Source organism: Dunckerocampus dactyliophorus, chromosome 1 (genome assembly GCF_027744805.1).
Source record: "Dunckerocampus dactyliophorus isolate RoL2022-P2 chromosome 1, RoL_Ddac_1.1, whole genome shotgun sequence".
NCBI lineage: Eukaryota > Metazoa > Chordata > Actinopteri > Syngnathiformes > Syngnathidae > Dunckerocampus > Dunckerocampus dactyliophorus.
The window spans coordinates 13,665,784-13,688,313 of NC_072819.1; the positions used below are offsets into that span (position 1 = coordinate 13,665,784).

At 42.8% G+C, this 22,530-nt stretch overlaps 1 protein-coding gene and 2 long non-coding RNA genes across 3 annotated transcripts in view; 2 read left to right on the forward strand and 1 right to left on the reverse strand.

Annotated features, from left to right (window-relative positions):
• Positions 1–22,530, reverse strand: part of LOC129179573 (myosin-7B-like) — a 25,808-nt gene continuing 3,278 nt past the window's right edge. Inside the window, exons 2-46 of the mRNA XM_054772977.1 lie at positions 20,228–20,327; positions 20,051–20,154; positions 19,821–19,964; positions 19,407–19,563; positions 19,313–19,340; positions 17,967–18,060; positions 17,778–17,870; positions 17,501–17,564; positions 17,152–17,250; positions 15,901–16,004; positions 15,695–15,833; positions 15,438–15,556; positions 15,198–15,347; positions 14,034–14,204; positions 13,664–13,843; positions 13,350–13,482; positions 12,307–12,383; positions 12,020–12,107; positions 11,821–11,938; positions 11,518–11,641; positions 11,265–11,401; positions 10,865–11,035; positions 10,695–10,779; positions 8,149–8,391; positions 7,894–8,070; positions 7,663–7,808; positions 7,480–7,570; positions 7,249–7,406; positions 6,943–7,174; positions 6,704–6,830; positions 5,900–6,018; positions 5,568–5,764; positions 4,815–4,998; positions 4,501–4,666; positions 4,253–4,377; positions 4,068–4,183; positions 1,945–2,131; positions 1,668–1,877; positions 1,396–1,521; positions 1,236–1,326; positions 1,083–1,162; positions 871–975; positions 707–802; positions 489–632; positions 1–398 (exon numbers count right to left, since the gene is read on the reverse strand). Coding sequence (XP_054628952.1) covers positions 387–398; positions 489–632; positions 707–802; positions 871–975; positions 1,083–1,162; positions 1,236–1,326; positions 1,396–1,521; positions 1,668–1,877; positions 1,945–2,131; positions 4,068–4,183; positions 4,253–4,377; positions 4,501–4,666; positions 4,815–4,998; positions 5,568–5,764; positions 5,900–6,018; positions 6,704–6,830; positions 6,943–7,174; positions 7,249–7,406; positions 7,480–7,570; positions 7,663–7,808; positions 7,894–8,070; positions 8,149–8,391; positions 10,695–10,779; positions 10,865–11,035; positions 11,265–11,401; positions 11,518–11,641; positions 11,821–11,938; positions 12,020–12,107; positions 12,307–12,383; positions 13,350–13,482; positions 13,664–13,843; positions 14,034–14,204; positions 15,198–15,347; positions 15,438–15,556; positions 15,695–15,833; positions 15,901–16,004; positions 17,152–17,250; positions 17,501–17,564; positions 17,778–17,870; positions 17,967–18,060; positions 19,313–19,340; positions 19,407–19,563; positions 19,821–19,964; positions 20,051–20,154; positions 20,228–20,327 — 5,811 coding nt within the window. The 3' untranslated portion in view covers positions 1–386. The remainder of the gene's footprint in view (positions 399–488; positions 633–706; positions 803–870; positions 976–1,082; positions 1,163–1,235; positions 1,327–1,395; positions 1,522–1,667; positions 1,878–1,944; positions 2,132–4,067; positions 4,184–4,252; positions 4,378–4,500; positions 4,667–4,814; positions 4,999–5,567; positions 5,765–5,899; positions 6,019–6,703; positions 6,831–6,942; positions 7,175–7,248; positions 7,407–7,479; positions 7,571–7,662; positions 7,809–7,893; positions 8,071–8,148; positions 8,392–10,694; positions 10,780–10,864; positions 11,036–11,264; positions 11,402–11,517; positions 11,642–11,820; positions 11,939–12,019; positions 12,108–12,306; positions 12,384–13,349; positions 13,483–13,663; positions 13,844–14,033; positions 14,205–15,197; positions 15,348–15,437; positions 15,557–15,694; positions 15,834–15,900; positions 16,005–17,151; positions 17,251–17,500; positions 17,565–17,777; positions 17,871–17,966; positions 18,061–19,312; positions 19,341–19,406; positions 19,564–19,820; positions 19,965–20,050; positions 20,155–20,227; positions 20,328–22,530) is intronic.
• Positions 1,103–1,559, forward strand: LOC129179621 (uncharacterized). Its single transcript, XR_008570017.1, has 3 exons — positions 1,103–1,190; positions 1,306–1,352; positions 1,428–1,559. It is a non-coding gene; the product is annotated as an uncharacterized LOC129179621 (long non-coding RNA).
• LOC129179616 (uncharacterized) overlaps positions 16,584–22,530 on the forward strand; it is a 15,029-nt gene continuing 9,082 nt past the window's right edge. The window contains exons 1-3 of the long non-coding RNA XR_008570015.1: positions 16,584–16,690; positions 19,854–20,014; positions 20,211–20,342. This is a non-coding gene — a long non-coding RNA (uncharacterized LOC129179616). The remainder of the gene's footprint in view (positions 16,691–19,853; positions 20,015–20,210; positions 20,343–22,530) is intronic.

Genomic DNA, 22,530 nt, shown 5'->3' on the forward strand with positions numbered 1-22,530 from the left:
AGTCATAAACATCACATCAAACACACAGTGATTACGTAAATTCGATCTTGCTGTCTGACCACTAAGGGGCGTTCTAATCTGCTATCAGTCACATGATGAGATGCAGAATGAGGAACGATTTAAGTAAAGGCTTGCAAATTCAGCATATCAAGTAAGATCCGCCCCGTGTGACATTGACAAGCTAAAAAACGATGAAAGATGATAAAATGGTTCGCAATGCAAGCACAAAATGAAGCTGAGGTCATTTTTTAGTTGAGCTTCAGATTAAAATCAAATAAAAGTAGACAAAAGTAGAAATCTAAGCTAACAAACACAGCAAATTGACATTTGTCACGTCACACGACCACAAACGCAGTGGTGGTGTCGGAAGAGGAAGGGGCGGAGTCTCATTCTGAACTCTGCACAAACACAAAATAATAAATTTTTGCTTTTTTTTGTTAAAAAGTGACTAATCATTTGACAAAATGTTCTCATACAGTCGGACTCACCACAGTGACCTTGCTGATCTGCTCGCGCGTTCGAATCCGCAGCTTGTTGACAGTCGTCTCTGCAATGTCGGCTCTCTCCTCGGCGTCATCCAGCTCGTGTTGAATCTTCCGAAAGCGCATGGTGCTGCAGCTCACCTGCTCCTCCTGGCAGACAACAGTATAGTGTATCAAGTTGGCGGGCGACGTTGTTGAGGCGTTCAAAAACTAAAATAACTCACAGCGTTCTCCGCTTGTCTCTTGTAACTTTTGACTTTACTTTGAAGTTTGTCGATAAGTTCCTGCATCCTCAACAGCGTCTTGCGGTCCTCCTCCGACTGACACACACACAAAACCACACCATGTTAGCATGGGAATGTAGCATGTGTGTGTGTGTGCGTGTTACCTGGCAGGTCAGCTCTTTGACCTTCCTTTCGTACCGACGCACTCCTTTCTGATACTCTTCACTCTTCTTCTGCTCCACCATCAGCTCCGTGTGAAGGTCACGCACCTACAATATGTACATACACACATCTGAGGGCTGTGTGCTGCACTGATGTTTGTAAGCATGTGACAGAATAAGCTAGCAGCTAACAGGAAGTCCACTTGCAGACTCACTCTGGTTTCCAGCTTGTAAAGTTGTTTTTTCCCACCCTTCAGTGCCATCTGCTCCGTCTCTTCCAGTTTGACCTGCAGTTCTGTGCCACAGTGTCAACACACACACAAGTGAGGTCGACCACGCTCACCGTCATCCTGGTTTGTTGCTGTTACCTTTAGTGGTGACCTCCATGTTCTTCTTGATTCTCTCCAACATGCTGCTGCTGTCCTGCTCCTTCTTCAGCTCCTCCGCCATCATGGCCGCCTGAAGCACAAAGGTTAGGGAGGAAGGTGAGTTTTGAATTGACATCACAGATCAAAGGTGGAAACTCACATCAGTGATGGCCTTCTTGGCCTTCTCCTCAGCGCTGCGACGCTCTTGCAGCACGTCGTCCACCTCGCTTGACAGCAGCAACACGTCCGCCTCCAGCTTCTTCTTGTGGCTCACCAGCCCCACATTCTACAATCAGTCAGTCAATCAGTGAATCCATCAGCCTGTCAGTCAGTCAGCACATCAGTCAATCAATCATTCCCCTGAGATGACTAAAGTATCAATAAAAGTATCACACATTCATCAATCAGTGGACCAGTACGTGTTGTGTTGACCTGAGTGTTGAGCTGGTTGGCTCTGTCCGCCACCTCTACCAGCTCGTGTTCGGCCATCTTGCGTGCACGGTCTGCCTGCTCCAGGACGCAGCGTAGCTCCTCCTCCTCTGCCGCCATTAGTGTGCAGCGTCGCTCGAGCAGGACCACCTGTTCTCTCAGCTGATTGGCCAGTTGGACCCTGTCGTCCAACTCCGCCTTCTGAACTTTGATCTGCAATATGACATCATGAGATTTTATCCAGCTGGGGGGGAGGGACGTGCCACCATCTTTGACGTACGTGAGCCTGCAGCTGCGTGATCGTCTTCTGGCTCTCGGCCGCCTGCTTGTTAGCATGACTGAGCTGAACTTCCATCTCGTTCAGGTCCGACTCCATCTTCTTCCTCAGACGGACCGCCTCGCTGCGACTACGAATCTCCGCCTCCAAGCTGGCCTGCATAGCCTCCTCGGAGCGCTTGTGGCTCCGCCTGGTGGACAACAGTTGAATTGAGACATGCTGATGAACGTGTCATGATGAGGAACACGCCACAGTAGCAAATATGCTAATACATTTATATTAAATACAGTAGATCCCCGCCATTACGTTCTCAGACCACCCGCGAATACCAAATAAATACAAGGATTAATATAAATATTTATTTTTGAAATGGGAGGGTTATTGATTTCTAAATAATTACAACAATCACTTTATTGAAAATGTTGATCCGAAATCAGAGGAGAACATCAACAGATGTAACAGAAGGGATTTTAGGGGGAGGAGTGAGCCGACATAGCGTATGGTTGCGCCTCAATGCAGCATCATACTCCAGCTGCTGGTTTTATGAGAGTGTCAAAAATCTAAATTTTTATTGCTGTTTCAATCACTGGCTTGGGAGGTAACGGCAGTGAACAGCGGGCAGTTGCTGTATATAATAACAGCCACACTGATTAACATATATCGTTCAAAATGTAATTGTTAGTGTTATTAAATATACTAATTTCTCTTGGAGCTGAATAAAGTATCTATCTACTGATATCTAATAAGTGTAAACTCCAAGGCTAAATATTGAATGTTGCTAGATTGATTTCATGTTATGCCATTGAATTACATAAGGCTATCATTTTAGCATCAACACTTTTTTTCTGTTGTCAAATTTGCCTTGAAGTGGGGTGTGACAACCTGCCATGACTTGATTTTGTATTAATACATTTCTTAATTCAGATTGGCCCTTGCAGAGCAGATGGTACCTGTATGCTGCTTTGTGATTGGTCCATGGGCGGGACCTCGTTGGGCAGGACCACAAGCACAACACGCGGCAGTCCGCCGAAAGTGTGATAGGAATCAATCTAATTAGAAGACGTACCGTAACTTCCGATGTATAAGCCGCTACTTTTTTCTTAAACTTTGAACACTGCGGCTTATGCAGCAGTGCGGCTAATTTATGGCTAAATTCTAATCTTATGACATCGCCTTTACTTCAAAACTACAACTACTGTAATTGTTTAAATAGCTGTGCCACTCAATATATCAGTCTAGTGTCATCTTACCAAGAACACAAAACTCATCACACAGCAACTTAACACTCAAAATATACCTAGGAAATATACAAACAAGTACCAATATGTGTTTAAAAAAAAACCCCAAACTATTTTAAAGTTTTCCCATAATGCATTGCATCCGAGCACAGCATTCATTGGTGCCTGCCGGGGCACTGCAATGATGTCAGCCTCCCTCGGACATCCAATGAAAAGCTTTGATCAGACAAAATGCATTAAGGGAAAGCTTTTTTAAACTTTTTTTAAAGTCATATTGGTACTTATTTGTATATTTCTTAGGTACACTTTTTGAGTGTTAAGTTGCTGTGTGTGTTCTTTGTAATATGACACCGTGAGTCAGACTGCTATATTGAGTAATGACCTCCTGCAATTTCTAATGGGTTGACAAGCTCGTTATGAGTCTTAGCTCATGATTGACTTCTGTTAAATAAAGAGCAGCCTAGTCCTCGTGGACTTGGGAACGCCACAATATGCCATTTATGACATGGACATGTGCGGCTTGTAGTCCGATGCATCTTATATATGTACACATCTGTTTTTTCCTCAAAATTATGTGGGTGCGGCTTATACACCGGAATTTACAGTACTTGTTGAAAGAGTTTTAAAGCAACTAGGAGTTGTCAAACTCCTACTACTGCTATTGGTGTATTTTGTGTTTGGACATTCAGCTAACTGTAACTAGCTATCACAAGGTTGTAAGGACAAACCGTTGTCATCATCATAAAAAGAGCCCTTTCTTGATTATTAGCCCTGTGAGGTCTATTCAGGCTGTGGACCCTGCATACAGATGGGGTGTGTTATTTCTTTTGGAATAGACGTTCAAGTGTTTCTAAAAGAGGAATGGAAGATTCTAGAAGCTCAGTTCACCTGAGGTTGTCAATCTCTTCATCTTTTTCTGCAATCCTGCGGTCAATCATTGTCCTGGTCTGCTGAAGTTCCATTTGGACTCGGAGGATCTTGCTCTCCTCGTTCTCCAGAGTTCCCTGGAGGAGGAGGATCAGTGAGAGATGGTCTTGGTGAGATATTCTATATGGTGCGAGACATCCCCTCACCTCTGCTTCCTCCAAAGCCGCTTTGATGTCGCTTTTTTCCACATCCAGGACCTTCTTCATCCTCTCCAGCTCATAAATGGTCTTCCCACTGTGACTGATCTGATCTGTCAGGTCCAAAATCTCATCTGGAACCAAACATGTGCACGCGTTGAGGAGCATTAACCTAATTCCCCCCCACACGCTTTCTAGTTTGTTAGCTTAGCACTGGTTAATGAAGTAAGTTGGACAACTGCTGATGTGTATGATACCCTGAAGGTTCTTGTTTTCCCGTTTGACCGTCTCCAGATGGTCCAGAGCTTCTTCGTATAAGTTCTTCAGCTTGAAGAGCTCTGTGCTAAGATTTCGAGATTCCTTCTGGGAGGCCTCCAAGTCCGACTGAGTGTCCTCCAACTTGAGCTTCCACTCACTCAACATCTACACAGAGTCAACATACACCCTTCAGACTCGAAGACATCAAGTTCATTAGCATTAAGACCAGCTACATTTGGGGTTCGAAAAACAAAGAGTAAGCTAAACTCTAGCTAGTTTCTCTGTTGTGTAGCATCTCACATTCATGACTGACCTTGTCCAGGTTGCGTTGCTTCTTGTCGAGAGTCAAAACGGAAGCATTAGATCGTTCCAGCTCCACCACCAAGTCCTCAATCTCCACCTGCAGACGTTGTTTAGTTTTCTCCAGCGAGGAACTTTTGGCCTGAGACGCCTCAGCAGCTTCCTGGGCTGTCTGAAGTTTGACAACTAGCTTTTTCCTGCAAACCAACACATTTTCATGGACCCAAATATGACTTTCAGCATGAGCCTTGCACTCAAACAGGACAGCAACAAGCTAGTTGTTAGCATGTTCTTGTTGTGAGCTGTTAGCGTCTACACTAGGCAATGTTTCCCACAGGACTGCAATCTATTTATGTGTGGGGGGATAATATAATGATGTCACAGTGAATTTGTGTCTTTTTATTCTCTGGCAGATCAGGTGCGTAAGAGTTACGATGCATACCACCACCTACTCTACTGAGTTGTAACAACAAGCTACAGTACATTCACAGACATTATTACCATTATACTGTAATGTGTGCGCATGGGTGAACAGGTAGTGCCAAATGTATTTGCGGCCGGCCAAATTCATTTTGTAGCGCGTCACCACAAATAATTGCATATGTGGGAAACACTGCTAGGGGTACAGTAGATGCTTCCAGTAAGTGATCTAGTCAGGTTGAAGGTTAAGAAGTGTAAATACCGATTTGTCTAACATGCGTAGGTGGGATCTGCAAGTAAATAACACATATTGGTGTTGAAACATGGTCTCTTTTGTGAGATTTACTTTGCGTCTTCCAGTTCTTCAATCCGCAGCACGGCCTCAGTCTCATACTTGGTCCTCCACTGAGCCAGCTGACTGTTAGCGTTGGACAGCATCCTCTGCAGTTCAGCCTTGGACTCTTGCTCCGCCTCCAGCTGCTCTCTCAACAGACTGCAGTCATGGCGGGACGCCTGCACAGCCTGCGCCAGCGCCACCCGGGCCTGAAAGAGACGGGGTGCCAACCTTAGACCAATCACCAAACACTTTCTGCTCTTTCCCTCGGTGCTTTATCAAACAAACAACAACAAAACTTCATTTGGGAGATTATGGAACATGCTAGAGTTTTCTGAGCTTACTTTGCTCTCCTCCTCCAGCTGTTTCTTCAGGCCTTCCATGTTCTGACAGAGTCCAGCTTTGGAACGCTGCAGCTGGTTGTTCAGCACTTCCCGCTCCTCCATACGGCGACTGTACTCGGCTGCGGTTCAACAGAAAACTGTTAATAATAGTAATAAGAATAATGCATTTCTGTAAGCACCTTTCAAGGAACCCAAGGACACTGACCATAGACACAGATAAAAGCAACGCACACATAAAATAGAAAAAAAGGTAAAATAAACAATGCCATGGTAAAGAAGTCCTGAATAAGTGGGTTTTGAGTCTGGATTGATGGATTGATGGTGTAGATGGAAATGTGCAGACTGGGTAATGTTATTGATGTGGGATTGTAATGACAGCAAGCCATCAAAAATGACACCCAGACTCTGAGGGGGGGTCGATGTTGAGGGGGAAACTGCCAACTTTGGATAGTGTAGATTTGGAACCAAGCAGAAGGATTTCTGTCTTTTCACAGCTGAGTTTGAGGAAATTTGAGGTGAGCCAGGATTTGATTTCAGTTAAGCAGGTGGTGAGGGAGGAAGGAGGATGGAATTTGGTTTCCTTGAGATATGATAAAGCTGGGTGTCGCTCCAAGCTCCATTGTCTGACATGCTGTACATGTATACAGCAGACTTCCAACAAGGATCAAAAATGTGTCACTCGTCTTGGAGCCAATAGTATTTAGTTTCCTTGCATCCACTTGGACTCCACAATGAATGGATCCAGGGGGTTCATTGGGAGCAACTTGAGCACAAATTCACCAGAATCTTAAATCTCAGACATACCCGCCTCAGCGACGGCCCGTGCCTTCTGAGCGGACATTTCAGTGAGTTGTCTCTGCAGATCGCTCGTCCTGCTGCGGCTCTCGTTGAGCTGGTCCTCGTAGACTCTGCACGTCTTCTCCACAGCACCCTGCCCCAGCACACATGCACCAGCACAGACACCAATGGTAAATAAAGCTCATTTTATTGAAGGTAACTAGGAGGTGAATCGGTCAAAGTTGTTGTGCCGGCGATGTTGTCACCTTGGCCCTGGCGAGCTGCTCCAGGTTGGCAGCCAGGTCGTCAGCTTCCAGCCTAAGCTCCGCCTTCTCCTTCTCTAGCTTCTGTTTGGCTCTCTGTAGCGAGTCGATCTGCTCGCTGAGCTCCACCACCGCATCAGAGTGCTTCTTCCTCAGTGTGGCGGCTGTTGCCTCATGGTGAAGCCCGGCCTCCTCCAACTCCCGCCTCAACTTCAGGAAGTCTGCTTCCCGCTTCCTGTTTTGGCATGATGAAAGTGAAGGTTAGTGGGTGAATGTGGTTCTGGTCTTTCAGAGCGGGTCTGGACTCACCTGTTGAGTGCGATTTGAGCAGCAGATGCTCCTCCTGCCTCCTCCAGCTTTTCACCAAGCTCCTCCAGCTCCCGAGCGATGTCGTTTCTCTGACGCTCTGCTTTGGAACGCCACGCCCGCTCTGCCTCCAACGCCTCCTCCAACTCCTCGATGCGAGTCTGCGGGAATATTCTGCACTATAGGTCTCTATACACAGGGTTCAGGATCATGGGTGACTGGCATGTGACCCACCTGAAGCTCTTTTATCGTCTTCTGCAGGTGAGCTACCAGGTTCTGCTCGTCCTCCATTTTGGACTGAAGCTGACCCAGCTCAAAATCTTTCCTTCACAGACACCATAAAACATCACCGCTAGTTTTTTTTTCATACACTGAAACGAATTAAGACAATTCCTGAAAGTTCGCAATATTTCCTACTTGTTCATCCTCTCCTCCAGCTCCTTCTTCTGGTCCTCCAGGTCTCTCACAGAGTCCAGGGACAGCTTCAGATCTCCCTCCAGCTTTCGTTTGTTTCTTTCCAGCTCAGTCCGGGCCCTCTTCTCCTGCTCCAAGGAGCTCTCAACCTGCAGGACAGCAACTGTGAGCTGGAGCAAAGCCGACCAAAGGGAAGACCAGCATGGAGCTCTCCAAGCATTGTTGAGGTCTTACACTGTCCACATGCTGCTCCAGTCGAGTCTTGGCCTTGGTCAGCATGTTGACCTTGTCCTCCTGAGACTGGCGGTCATTCAGAGCCTGCTGGTGAGCTTCCTGCAGGGCCGCTTTCTCCCTGTTCAGAGATGCGATGGACTCATCCAGGACGCACATCTCATGGGAAAGATTTTTCACCTTTCACACCACCCAGATGGACAAAGAGGGTCAGAGGACTTCTGGACAAGGCCAACTAGTGTTCTTGGCATGACCCACCTTGTTCTCCACACTGTGTCTGTCCTTCTCCACCTTCGTCAGGGTTATCTCCAGGTCATCCACATCCTTCCTCAGCGTCACCACCTCGTCCTCCAGCTGACGTTTCTTGGACACCAACGTGGAGCTCACCTCCTCCTCATCCTCCAGACGCTCGTGCATCTCCTTCAGCTTGGACTCCAGACAGATTTTGGACTTGATCAGCTGGTTGCAGCGGTCCTCTGCATCAGCCAGGTTGTCCTGCTCCTGATTGGACCAGACCACAAAGAAAGTGTACAGAGAAGTTCTGAAGCGTTGATTCATTTCGATTGTAGTACGAATGCTAAGCTGCTTAAATTTGATCTATCCATGAATTGCATGACACGTAGCTCAGGGGTGGGGAACCCCTTTGGCCAAGACAGCCATGAAAGCCGCATAATTTAATGTATTTCCCTGAGAGTCATATCATATTTTTTAACACTGACTACAAATAAATGTGTGCATTTTTAACCAAGACCAACAATTTTGGAATATAATAAGTCTCTGAATTTATTCTTTTTAATCATGTTGTTACACTGAAGCTAACCAATAAAAAATAAAATACTTCTTACAATTAATGCGACTTCTGTTTATGTGTCTGACCCGCAAAATATCATAAGGGCAGTTGGTGTTGGCTCTGGCCACCTGCAGTGTGGTACAAAATGGATGGCTGGATTAAAATGCCTAAGAAAGTTTTATATTTTGAACATTATTTTTAACACTCTGATTTCTGTAATGTTTTACTTTAGAATGTCACTGGAAAAATAAAGAAATAAATAAACGTAAATACATACATTTTGTCATGTTCACAAATTTCTGAGAGCCAGATGCAGTCATCAAATGAGCCACATCTGGCTTCTGAGCCATAGGTTCCCTACCCCTGCGTTAGCTATGTGAACCACTACACCAACAGGCTTTGATAGCTTGATATTAATTTTTGTCAGTGTTCTTCATGTCAACTTTGATATGAAACTCTTCTTCCATATCTACAAATTCTTAACTTACTAAAACTGTACATGAATCGTATGTCTCACTAATCAGGTAAACTTAAAAAAAATGTCCAGATAAGTGTATCCTTGTATTATTTAGTACATTTATTTTTTTCTATTGAACTTTCACACTATTTTTAATTTTTTCATTTTTTTTCTTTGGATTTACTTCTCATTCCTTAACATTTCTTCTGCACTTCAAATTGTACACATATGTACACTCCTGATCAAAATGTTAAGACCAGTTGAAAAATTGCAAGAATTTACATTTTGCACTGTTGGATCTTAAGGAGGTTCTCTTAGTAGAGCTTCAAAATGCAAAAAGAAGAAATGGGAGCGTGACAAAATAATTTTTGAGTAAGCAATTTATTCCAAACCACCATTGAACTGAAATACTGTAGGTTGCTCACCAGCTGATCAAAAGTTTATAACCGCAACCTATAAAAGCCAAAATCTTGGCACAAATGTGGATTCAATGTAATTTCCTGTCAGGTATTCACACTGTCATTATCTCTTGATGGCAAAGGCAAAAAAGCTTTCTCTCTTTGATCGCCGTCGGACTGGTGTGTCAAGTGGCAGCTGGCTATGTGGAGATGTTGCAGCGGGCATCCCTCATGACTGAAGGCCCTCATCTGTGTGGTAACAGCTGGGTTTTTCAACAGGACAACGCTGCAGCTCACAATGCCCGCCTGACAAAGGACTTCTTCCAGAGGAATAACCTCAGTCTTTTGGACCATCTTGCATGTTCCCCTGATCTAAATCCAATAGAGCACATTTGGGAATGGATGGCAAGTGAAATTTGCTGGACATTACTGTAGTTCCAGACAGTGGATGCCCGCCATGAAGCCATCTTCACCACCTGGAGCAACATTCCCACGAGCCTTATGGAAACACTGGCATCAAGCATGCCCAAACAAATTGTTTAGGTAATTAACAAAAATGTCTCATTACTGAGTCCTTAAGGTACACAAAATTACAGTAGGTAATGAGGAACGACCCTACCTAACCCTAACCCGAACCACTACTCATTAGTTCCTCATTAGTTCTTCATTAGTTCCTCAGTAACTACTGTATTTTTGTGTACCTTAATGAAAAGTGAGACCAACCTTATTTCTGTTTAGGGTGTTTTGGGTTTTTTTCAGCTGTGGTCTTAAACTTTGTTAAGCAGCCTATTTCAGTTCAATGGTTGTTTGCAATAAATTGCTTTCTGAAAATGTTTTTTCTCACTCCCATGTCTTCTTTTTGCATTTTTTCAACCTCCTAAAAATCCAACAGTGCAAAATGTACATTCTTGCTATTTTTTTTACTGGTCTTAAAATGCTGTCCAGGAGTTGTCTATCATTGTATGTGTTTGCTACAGTTTATTTGTCGAGTGATGAAACTTTTGTCCATTAAAAAACAAATCTCATTGCGTTTTTCCTTTTTTTTTTTGAGTTGTTGAATTCTTTTCAGAATTTATTTGTTTATTTTACTTCGATTTTTATACTTTTTCATCTATTCTGTCTAGTTGTATATTTATTGATTTGTCAGTAGTTCGCTTACAGCTTGGAGCTGCAGAACCAAGTCATTCTTCTCCTGGACCATAACCACTTGACGCTCTTCTGCCTCACATCGCTTCACCTCAGACCTAAAGAAGAAGAACCAGGAGGAAAGTTAGACTTGATGCAGATGTTGTGAAGTGTCAGCCGGATGAAGATGAGGATGGTCGCCACCTGTCGTAAGCCTCTTTCAACTTGGAGAAGTCTTCAGTGAGAGAGGCCAGCTCCTTTTCCACTTGGGCGCTCCTTAGCAAGGGGCGGAGCTTATAGAACAACATCATCCACGGCCACGTGCGCACAGTGAAGAACGAGCGCAGGTTGAACTGAATCACCGTCACTGCATCCCTGGGACACCACAAAAGTCCTCCATATCAGCCAGCTAGTCCATCTGATGAATTCTCACCAGAACAATGAATTTAATGATGGTGAGACTTTTCAACAGATATTTTTATTTCCATGATTTCCTAAGGGAAGAATTGTTTCTAAATTGTAACAAAATGAGCTCATTGCTCATTGCTTTTTGACTTTAGAGGTTTTATAGGTGTTTTATAATTATTGTTTATTGCATGTCGACCTTTGCAGCATCATCTTGTCTCTCTCCATCCTCATCAGCTTCCCTCTGCTCATGGCCTGGACGGTGGTCAGGATCTGAGACAGACGGGTGTCTCTCATGTCCTCCAAGTGTCCCAGCAGACCTGCCTTAAAAAACACCTGGGAAGGAAGAGGAAAGGGGATGGCAGGATGAGGAAAAAAGGGAAGAAAAGGATAAACAAGATTACAAGCAGATGATGGTCTGTCTCATTGGACACTAGATGTTTGGTGCGTACTTTAGTTTGTCCAAACTTGTACTGGCTGTGGTCAATGTCCAGAGAACCCAGAAGTTTCTCCACAGCCTTCCTGCTGTCCACAAAGGAAGCCTCAGGAATGGCAGAGGGGTTCAGGATGCGATAGCTGGGAACGCACGTGTCAACATAGTGGTTGTAAAATTCACTCCCACATGGGAAAGCTTGCTAAAAAGATGGTCAGCTTTTCGATAATGTCATTTCGCATTTACATTTGCCCCGTGCACCAGTACCTGAATGATTCATTGATTCCAAGGCATGCAGAAGACACGTCAGCTGAACACTCACCGTTGTTTGAACTCGGCATATATGATTCGGTTTGGAAAGCCCTTCCTGCAAATCCTGATACCCTCCAGGACTCCGTTACACCTGAGCTGGTGCAGGACCAGGAAGGGATCCATCATGCCTGAGCAAAACAGGCTTTTATTTTTGTCACCATGTGCTTAGCGGTGTCTGATGTAATGATGGTAACATGGTGTCTGCTCACCAGGGCTCTTGCTCTCATTGGGAATGATGCACCGGACAAAGTGCGGCTGAGTGCTGCGGAGGTTCGCCATCAGCTTGTTTAGATTCTCCTGTTGGTCCAAACAAACAAAATAAAGGGACACAAAATTACAATCAGGCAATACAAGACTGTGACCTGGTGACAGTTGACCTTTAACTTTTTCCTGCATGCAAAATATTGAGTTCAAAGCAGCACAAGAAAGAAGGATGCTTTCATTCATCAATGACAAGGTCACAAATGGTCGTGTGTATCATGATCATGTGACTCGCCTTGTGAAGCTGGGAGACCGTCTGAAAGGAAGCTGCTTTCCTCTTCCTTTGCTTGGTCTCACGCTTAGGATCCGCGGCTGAAACCAGATCCATCAACACTCTTTTATATGATATAGTCTGAGATATTGGCACAGCAACATTCAGTGAAAAGTGAAGTAAATATCGAGTTGCCCCCCCCCATCCATGTAAGTGGAGTTTTCATCGTTTTCACGTTGGCAAATCAGAAGCCTGTTACCACAGCTGACTTGGCCGTGCATTATAACGCCTGTGTTCATCGATACTGTTTCGTGACCTATTAAGTGTACAACGACATCTACATTCATTCATTTTCTATGTTGCTTGTCCTCGCTAAGGTCGCAGTGGTACTGTACGTTGGAGTCTATGCTAGCTGACTTTGGGCGAGTGGCACGGTACACCCTGGACGGGTCGCCAGCTAATGTTAATAGCCTGTGCGTGATATAATGTGCACGCCCATTTACCGCTGTATGAAATGAAACCAACATCTGTAAGTCAATAACTTCATATTCCGTTATGAAATGAGGTTTAAAAATATGAGATAATGTTACACAATTGTTATGACACAAACCAAAAATTTTAGTTTTACCTGTACGCACAAATGCTGAAGTGGAGTTGTTGAAAATCTCCACTTTGGCCAGAGTTTTCCAAAAGCTCAGCTTGCATGTAAATGAGAGGCCATATTTTAAAAACGCATAGAAAAATATGTATATTTGTGTGGGCATGGCCTTAGAGTGTGTCCATTTGTGAGGTCAGAAGTCACTGTTTTGTCAGCTGTGTAATAGTTCTTCCACAACAAACGCCTCCAAGCATGCCTTTACGGATCTTGCTTTGTGCACTGGGAACAGAAAAGGCCCTACCCCAAAGTTTTCCTATAACGTTGAAAGTACACAGGTGTCTGAAATATCTTGCTGAAGATAAGAATGAAAATTCAGTCTCGTCCAACCTCTGATTCATTCGGTCACTACTGTGTTCCCCTAGTGAGTATTTATTATGTATTTCCGTCCTCTGGAGTGTGTGCATGTTACCTGTCTCTGAGCTGATGTAGTTCTCAAAAAGTCCAGCCATCAGTTTGTTGGAGGACTTCTGGAACAAAACTACCACAGTCTCATTCAGAGGATCTTTGTTCTTGTCCAGCCAGCCTGTGATGTTGTACGGAACCTGCAAGACAGTAAGATGTTGCCATCAAGCATCACTGAATGCTGCAAATCAGACAGACAAGTTGAAACCCCAACTTCAAAATTCCAGGTGACCCTCACAAACACTTTAAGGTGGATAATGATAAGCAGTCATTAGCATCATTGGAATGGACATGACCTCAAGTGTGAAATAAAACACGTACCACTCCAGCGTAGTGGACCACCTCAAAGTGCGTCTCATATTTGCGCTTCTTATCCAGTCGCGGACGCTGGAAGTTGGGAGACTTCCCCAGATGGTTGTCATACAGTTTGGTTTTAAAGCTTTGGTCTGTGGCCTTAGGGAACATACACTCCTCCTCCATGATGGACAAGATGCCCATTGGCTGGAAACACAACATTCCAGCGGTCATTTTCAGATTGTGGCAGGTGGTTTTATTCGCTGACTATGTTACATAAAACATAAAACCAGGTGTTGTATGAATGTGTGTATTGTGTACTGTATATGAATGAGTGAAGAATGAGTGACATGGTGCTGGCTCAACACGAAACACTGGGTGAAAAGAAGCGACACACCTTCTCTATGAGGTCGATGCAGGCCTGTAAGTCCAGACCAAAGTCTATGAAGGTCCACTCTATGCCTTCGGTCTTGTACTCCTCCTGCTCCAGGATGAACATGTGGTGGTTGAAGTACTGCTGAAGCTTCTCATTGGTGAAGTTGATGCACAGCTGCTCAAAGCTGTTAAACTGGATGGACAAGAAACAAGTCACTAAAACTAAAATGAAACTGGAAATAGCAGGAGGCATATGTACGACCAAATACAAATGGACAGAGTGGACATTGAAAAAGTGAATGAAAATAAATTTCTGGGGATCATAATAGACGATAAAATGAGTTGGAAATCTCATATCAAAAATATACAACAAAAGGTGGTGAGAAATACTTCCATAGTGAATAAAGCTAAATTTGTTCTTGATCAAAAATCAGTCTACACACTTTACTGTTCTATGGTATTACCATATCGAACTTATTGTGTGGCGATACGGGGCAATAATTATAAAAGCAATCTTCACTCACTCAATGTACTGCAAAAAAGGTCGGTGAGGATAATTCATAATGCCGTGTATAGAGAACATACAAACCCTTTATTTTTAAAATCTCATATATTGAAATTTGCTGATTTAGTACATTTTCAAACTGCTAAAATAATAACACTTATATGTGAGAACAACGCTGAAAACCCACATCATTTCAGTATGTGGAATTAAATTATGGAACGGATTGAGCAAGGAACTAAAACAATGTACCAAGACGAGCAAATTCAAAAAACAATACAAGCAGTTGATGTTTGCTAAATATAAAGCAGAAGAGTCTTGAACTTGCTTTATTATGCTTGTCTTCATCTTATTTATTTATTATTATATTGATTATTATATTTATTGTTCTGTCATGCTTGTTTTTATTTATTATTTATTTATTATTATACTGATTAGTCTATGGAATAATATTACATGGAATGCAGGAAGTGAATAATATGTACTGTACAAGATGTGGAAAAGATGGGGGGTAGGATTAAATAAGCTTTACTTCTTCCTACTCCTTTTGGACATGTGGACCTGTGAAATGATTTATGAGATGTATTCCATTGTAACCTGCATGCTTGTTCAAATAAAATTAAACCAAACCAAACCAAACAAAGACGCCAACCCCTGAATGCATTGCGTCAAACATCAGAATACCTCAAAGATCTCGAAGCCGGCGATGTCCAGGACACCGATGAAGTACTGTCGAGGCAGTGCTGTGTACAAGGACGAGTTGATGCGACTGACAAGCCACTTGAACATGCGGTCATAGGTGGCCTTGGCCAGAGCTGCCACCGCAAAGTACACCTGCACACAACCAGTCAGGCAGGTCCAAATGGTAAAACTGATGTCTCTAGACCTGCTCTCAGTGATCTCATGGACTGATCTGTTACTTACCTGCTCTACTGTCTGTCCTTTTACAATGGACTCATTTCCTACTTTGACTCGAGGGTTCAGGAGACCTTTGAGGAGGTCAGCAGAACTGATGCCCATCAGGTAAGCTGCTTTGTCCACACCTACAAGCACATACGCACACGTAGTTCATGTATTATCTTCCTTTGACTCCGTATAAAAAAGTCTGTTAGGAATTCTGTAAGCAGTTTGTGCGCTGTAGACAATGAGGACATAAAAAATGTATGAACAACAAATCGTACTCTCAGTGCCATCTGCGTCTGCTTGTTCCTCTCTTTGTTTCTTCTTGAACTTCATGTTGCCAAAGTGCATGATGGCACCGACGATCTTGTAGCAGCCGTACTTTTCCTCAGGCGTGAAGCCCAGCGTGTCCATGGCATGCTGCACACAAGAACATAGCTGTTCAAAGCAAGGCTGTGTTCATAGATGATTTTCCACAGCCTCTTACATCGGTAAGTTCCAGCTCATCGCTGTCTTTGATGCTGGCCACTGTGGTGACACCCTGTGAGCAGAAGTGGTAGTCGTATGGGTTCTTGGTCACCAGCAGCATGTCTGCAGCAAGAGACAAGAGACTGGCTGTTTATAAAAAATCTTAACCTGTGCCCTGGGAAGCCATCTTTGTTTAGGGCAGGTGGGCTGTTTGTTGACTTAAAAGTTGTTGTATTTTTAGATCTAGGTTTTGAATTCTTAACTTTTTTTTAACATCAAGCCAACAACACTGTGAAGACCAACAATAAGCAGTACTGATTTCCAATCATGACCTGCATATGCGTCAATTATCTTGTACACATCTTTGATTTGTTGCAACCTTTATTACTTTTTAGACCTAAGAAAGTGAAATGATACATTTTCATGACACACATGCTGTCTAGAGCAGGGGTCCCCAACCACCGGCTGGGGCTGAACTGGGCAGAGGAAACCTTTCAGGCTCAATGATAAAAAAAAAAATACACAAAAAAATAATTTTGTAAATAACTAAATACCATTTTAAGTAAATGCATATCAATTTTGGAAATATGGGCCATTATTTTATTTAAAAAATAATATAGTTTGAAGTTTTTGCATGTTTATGTTGTTTGTTGCGAGTGTCCCACTTTGTTTGACAGTCCTTGAACGCACCATTGTATGTGCGCTAGCCTTCTCCCACTCTGCACAGATTGTCAACTATGCTGGATTTTTATCGGGGTTTTTTCACATATTGGCTCCCAAATGCTGATACTCTGTGGGAATGCATAAAGGTAAAGTTTGATGACGTTATTGAGTGCTAATGTGTATATTTGTTGTGTGCACAGCTTCAAGTTAATTCATGCTAGCACACTGCCTGTTAGCACACACATCAAGCAGCGGCGCTATAATCTTCTCTCTGAAAAACAAACTCCAAGCTTATCAGTGGTGAATGGTGGGTCTGTATTCACTTTGTGCTTTTAGTTCGATGTTGTTCCTGTCTTAGTTTTACACAATACATACTAAATGAGATACATTACATCGCTATCCGACCCCCACCACCACCCCCAGGTCCGCGGAGATTAGTGGGAACACGAGCCGGGCCGTGGGTCCAAAAAGGTTGTGGACCACGGGTGTAGAGTATACACCAAGCCACACACTATATTATAATATTTTATGTGTAGCTGAAAGTAATAATAATATGATGTGGATAATGTACCACATAAATAGGCTAGTTTGTAGTGAGTGGGGCTACCTTGTAGTTCTGGCTTGTGATTGGACAGGATCTGGTAGTAGATATGGTAACTTCTCTCTCCAGGCTGCTGGAATACAACTCTGGACTTTTCTAGAAGGTCTGATCAAGGTTACACACAAAAAAATTACCTCATTCTGAAAAACAGCCCCACAACATTTGAATAAATGTTCTAAACTATCTAACCAAAAAAGTAATCCATCCATTTTCTATGCCACTTATCCTCACCAGGGTCGTGGGTCCAAAAAAGTAATATTATGTATATTTTTAAACATAGCTGAACAAATTTATTTAAATATTCTGATTTCTAAACAGTCTACTGTTGGGTCAAACAGTGACAAATGTTACTTACAAATGTCGATGTCAGCGGACGCCAACTTCCCCGTCGGCCCAAAGTGAATTCTGATGAACTTTCCCTGTGGCCAAGCCAACCGGAACTCATTAGAACCTTCATTACCGTATAGAACTATAGTTGGTAAGAACCAGCAACATCTTGTAGTTAAATAGTTGATCACTTTGTTTTTAAAATGGCCAAATCATTGTGTGGTGTCGGTGTCACCTGTGAAGCAGTCAGTCATCTAACTAATACATTTAGTCTTCATCGTATCAGCTGTCGTAGTTCCACTCACAAATCTAGAGGAGTTGTCATTGCGGATGGTTTTGGCGTTTCCGAAAGCTTCCATGGCGGGATTCGCTTCAATGATTTGATCCTCCAATGATCCCTGAAAACACATGACACGTGGTGTAGAAGCAAACAGCTATATGGTTATGTACATCAACACAGAAATTAATTTTGGAATAAAGTCAAGAGAACGTACTCCCTTTTTCACTGTTTCTCCGAGAGCGGCGATGATGGCGAAATACTGGATCACTCTCTTGGTGTTGACTGTTTTTCCTGCACCTGACTCGCCACTAATGAGACCAAACACGTGAACACTAGTTGAGTACCAAGTACTGAGTACTGAGGTTCTCAGTAGAGCTTTAAAATGCAAAAACAAGAAATGGTATGGAGACCAAGAATGTTTTGAGTCAGCAATTTATTGTAAACAAGCATTAAAGTGAAACAGGCTGTTCATCAACTGATCAAGGGTTTAAGACTACTGTCTTTAAAAAGCCAAAATCTTGGCTAAAATGTGGATTCAATGTCATTTTCTGTCAGGTATTCCCACAGTCACGATCTCTTGATGGCTTTCTCATTTTGAACGCAGTCAGACTGTTGATCTGCATAAGCAAGGCCTCTCGCAGCGCGCCATTGCTACTGAGGTTGCATTCAGGAAGGCAGTCATTTTAAACTTTCTTCAAAGATCCTGAGGATTATGGAACAAAAAAAGTCAAGTGGTAGACCCACAAAAATTTGTTTTTTGGGCTGCTTTTTCCTTCAATTTAACAATAGAGCTTCAGGTTGTGCCTGGGCGTCAAACGGTAGCTGGCTATGTGGAGATGTTGCAGGGGGCATCCCTCATGACTGAAGGCCCTTGTCTGTGTGGTAATGACTGGCTTTTTCAACAGGACAATACTGCACTTCACAGTGCCCACCTGACAAAGGACTTCTTCCAGAGGAAAAATCTCACTTTTTTTGGACCATCCTGCATGTTCCCCTGATGTAAATCCAACTGAAAACATTTGGGAATGGATGGGAAGGGAAGTTTACAAAAATGGACATCACTTCCAGCAACATTGCCATTCGCCTCCTGGAAATGCTGGCATCAAGCATGCGCAAACCAATTTTTTAGATGATTAACAAGAACGGCGCAGCTGAATCCTTTTATGAACAATTTATTTGTATTTTAGGGGTGTTTCAGGTTTTTTTGAGCTTTGGTCTTAAACTTTTGATAAGCTGATAAACAGCCTATTTCACTGTAATGGTTGTTTGCAATAAACTGCTTACTCAAATTATTTTTGTCTCACTCCCATTTCTTCTTTTTGCATTTTGAAGCTCTACTTAGAACCTCCGTAAGATCCAACAGTGCAAAATGTAAATTCTTGCAATTTTTCAACTGGTCTTAACATTTTGATCAGGAGTGTATGTTAGCATCTGTTCTCCGCTTAATAATATAACTTTAAATTTGAAAGGTAAATAGTTCACAGATCTTCACATGCTCGCTAACATGATGGTTGTTGATTCAAGAAAAAAATGCAAGTCTACAAATGAGTGAATACTTACGTGATTAGCATGGACTGGTTCTCACGGTCTGAGGGAGAAAGATTATTTATTGTTAAAATGTGAATAAATAGCCATAATGATAAAGGTGGCTCACTTTGCAGCATGTCGGTGTAGGCGTTGTCAGCGATCGCATAGATATGCGGCGGCGTGTCTGCTCTGCGTCTTCCCTTGTACGCCGCCACCACCTCAGCCGAGTAGACCGGCAGCCATTTGTAAGGATTCACCGTCACGCAGAACAGGCCCGAGTACGTCTGACAGCAGGGAACAACACAGTTCTAGACACATATAGCAGCATGCCCTCATGCAGGCATCACGCATTGACTATCATTTAAAATCAACACGGTTCTTGCTTTGACAGTCATTCAGACTGTACACTTGATAGGTGACATCACAGAAAACACAGGAAAGCCAAAGAGAAAGCAAAAATAACCCTGTGACGCTCATCCAATGTCTTTAGCATGTTTTTAATAAAGATTGTGTTACTTGTGGGTCATGTTAGTGTACGCACATAGATCATCCACATGCTGTATCTCCTCTTCAGGTTGAAGAGGACCGAGGCCTCGTTGAGGTGCGTCAACATGGCCATGTCCTCCATCATGTCGAACTTGGGTGGGTTCGTCGGCTGGAGGTCGTCTTCTTTGATGATCACAAACTGAAACATATGGAAGGACAACAACGTTTTATTGATCAAGTTTGTGTAAAGTAAGTCATAGTGTTTGTAATGCAGAGGCGACTAACTCGTCCATCTTTGGTCTCCACAGTGGTTTTGTCTCCATTCAGTTCTCTGATCTCCACCTCCACATACGCTTCAACGTCATCAGGCATCCAGACACGCTTAGTGCCTGGTAGTACATACATGACAGACAACAATAGTAGCACATCGTCATGTTCTTTCTAGATTTCTTTCTAGATTACCATCAAAGGCCTGGGCCTTGGCCGCAAGTTGCTCCAGGTTGGTGAGACGAAGATAGCGAGCAGCATCTCCAAAATCCTTCAGATCCAAGAAGCGAGACATCTAAAGACACACAAGGTAACGTCTCTTATGCTGTGTCTCGATTCACGCACTTGGAGTACTTACACTTAGGCTGTGTTCCAAATTGCTCACTTCCACATTTATACGTAGAATATTGAGTGCCGAAGTGCAGTCGCGCAAGTGCACTGTCTATACCCAGCTGTTGCACTCAACTCAGCCCAAATGGTGAGTGTGCACTGATAGCGGAAGGGGAAGGACTAACCCGAGTGGTTGCAATTCACAATTAAAAAGGAGAGAAGAAGAGAAGCTAGCTGAAATCGATCGTCATTTCAAGTGTGCAAAGACTGTAATGCAGCGGTGTCAAACTCAATCGCACAGGGGGCCAAAACTCAAAGCCTACTTTAGGTTGTGGGCTGAAATGGACATTAGCCCCCACTCCACCCCCCAACTTTGTATCTTTCTTATTATTTATCCTGAAATTTTCAACACATACACAACGTATATTTCTGCATATTGAAATAATATATAAAACCCTTAAAATCTTCTTGTCCTTTTAACCAACATAATTGCTGAGTGAAGAACACTCATCATCGCATCATCAGTGCACGCACACAGATGCTCGTTTGAAGTTGCAAACATGACAGGACATGCCCCAATATTCCAGACTGTTAATATGGTCAAACTTTGAGAAAATGTCTCACAAGCACATACTTTTTTATCGCAATTGGAGTGTACCAATATAATGCACCCCTGTTGTTGCATTTTCTGGTTGGGACAAAATGCGCATGACAGCTGGTGAATGTGTTTTTATGTGGGTATACACTTTTTGATTCGGGTGGATGGACTTTTTTTTTCTTTTTTTTCCCAGAGTGCCGGAAATGTGCATTTCTTTGTGTCAGTTCATTCCTGCTTGAAAATTCGACTTTCGACTTTCCGAGTCTGCGGATATACAACTATGTTTTTTTTGGGTGTAGTTGTTTGCTTCGATAAAGTGATTGTTGATCGACCACCTCGTCATCGTTCTCTCAATGTTCGGGCAAAAGCTACAGCATTTTATATCAACACAAAAACATCACAATCTGTGAGATGTGTAACCCGGAAGACTGTGCAGCTGTGGAATGGGTGGATTATGCATTTCCCAGCGTGCTTTGCTGTAGTTAAAATGATCACTTTTGACTGTCTTATGCCTCTTTCAGGTGTTATTTTGTCCAGACACGGTGGAATAGTTAAAGTGTTACCATTTTTGGTCATGTACAGTTAATATATTTTAACTTTTGGTCTGAATCTGGCACCCTTATTTAAAAATGGTTGTGAATTTTGTGCTATATATAATATTGTTTCCACTTAAAAAAGTAAAATACCAGACAAGTAGTTTATACCGGAAGAGTCACTTAATTATGCAGATCACTGTAAGCACTTTGTTTGATAAGGTCTGTGAGGCGGGCCAACTTCCAAAGAGTTCCGCGGGCCGGATGAAATTGCAGTGTGGGCTGGATTTGGCCCCCGGGCCTCAATTTGACACATCCTGTAATGGATTTGTGGCAGCACTAAACTGTCAAAATGTGCGGCCTCAGGAACTAAGCATGCGGTGTACATAGTACAGTCATCCCTCACCACTTCGTGCTTCGAATTTTGTGGCTTCACTCTAGCCCGGGTCATTCAAAAATATATTAATTCATAAATCATGCTGTTTCATGGTTGAATATGGCCTATTATTAGTAAAAAGAAAAAAAAAAGCAAATGTTATCAAATGCTACATATTTTTGCCTAAATTAAGCATTTTCAAACATAATTTCTAAATGAACTAAAATACAAATATAAAGCAATAAGAAGATGCAGTCAAATTGTGATAAAGTGTTCTACACTGGTCACTAGGTGTCAAAGCGCAATAATAATCACATAATAATGATAACAATAATGGTAATCATCATCGTCATAATAACACACGCTACTGTTGAGGCCATAACCCATGACAAGCTGAAATTAAACTCTGAACCCCCGACGGTTCCTGTCCACCAAACACTCATTAGTCCTAGCAACACACGTGAGCACCAACTTTATTTCTTGAATACTTATTTTCTGTTATTATATCTACTATATTGGGTGATATGAGTGAAGAAGTGACTATAGGGTTTTTATTTCATGTCTACAGGAATAAAAAATCCTACTTTGTGGCTTCACCGTGATAAGTGAGGGATTACTGTATACTATGTACAGTAGTGTGAAGAAGTGTTTGTCCCCTTCC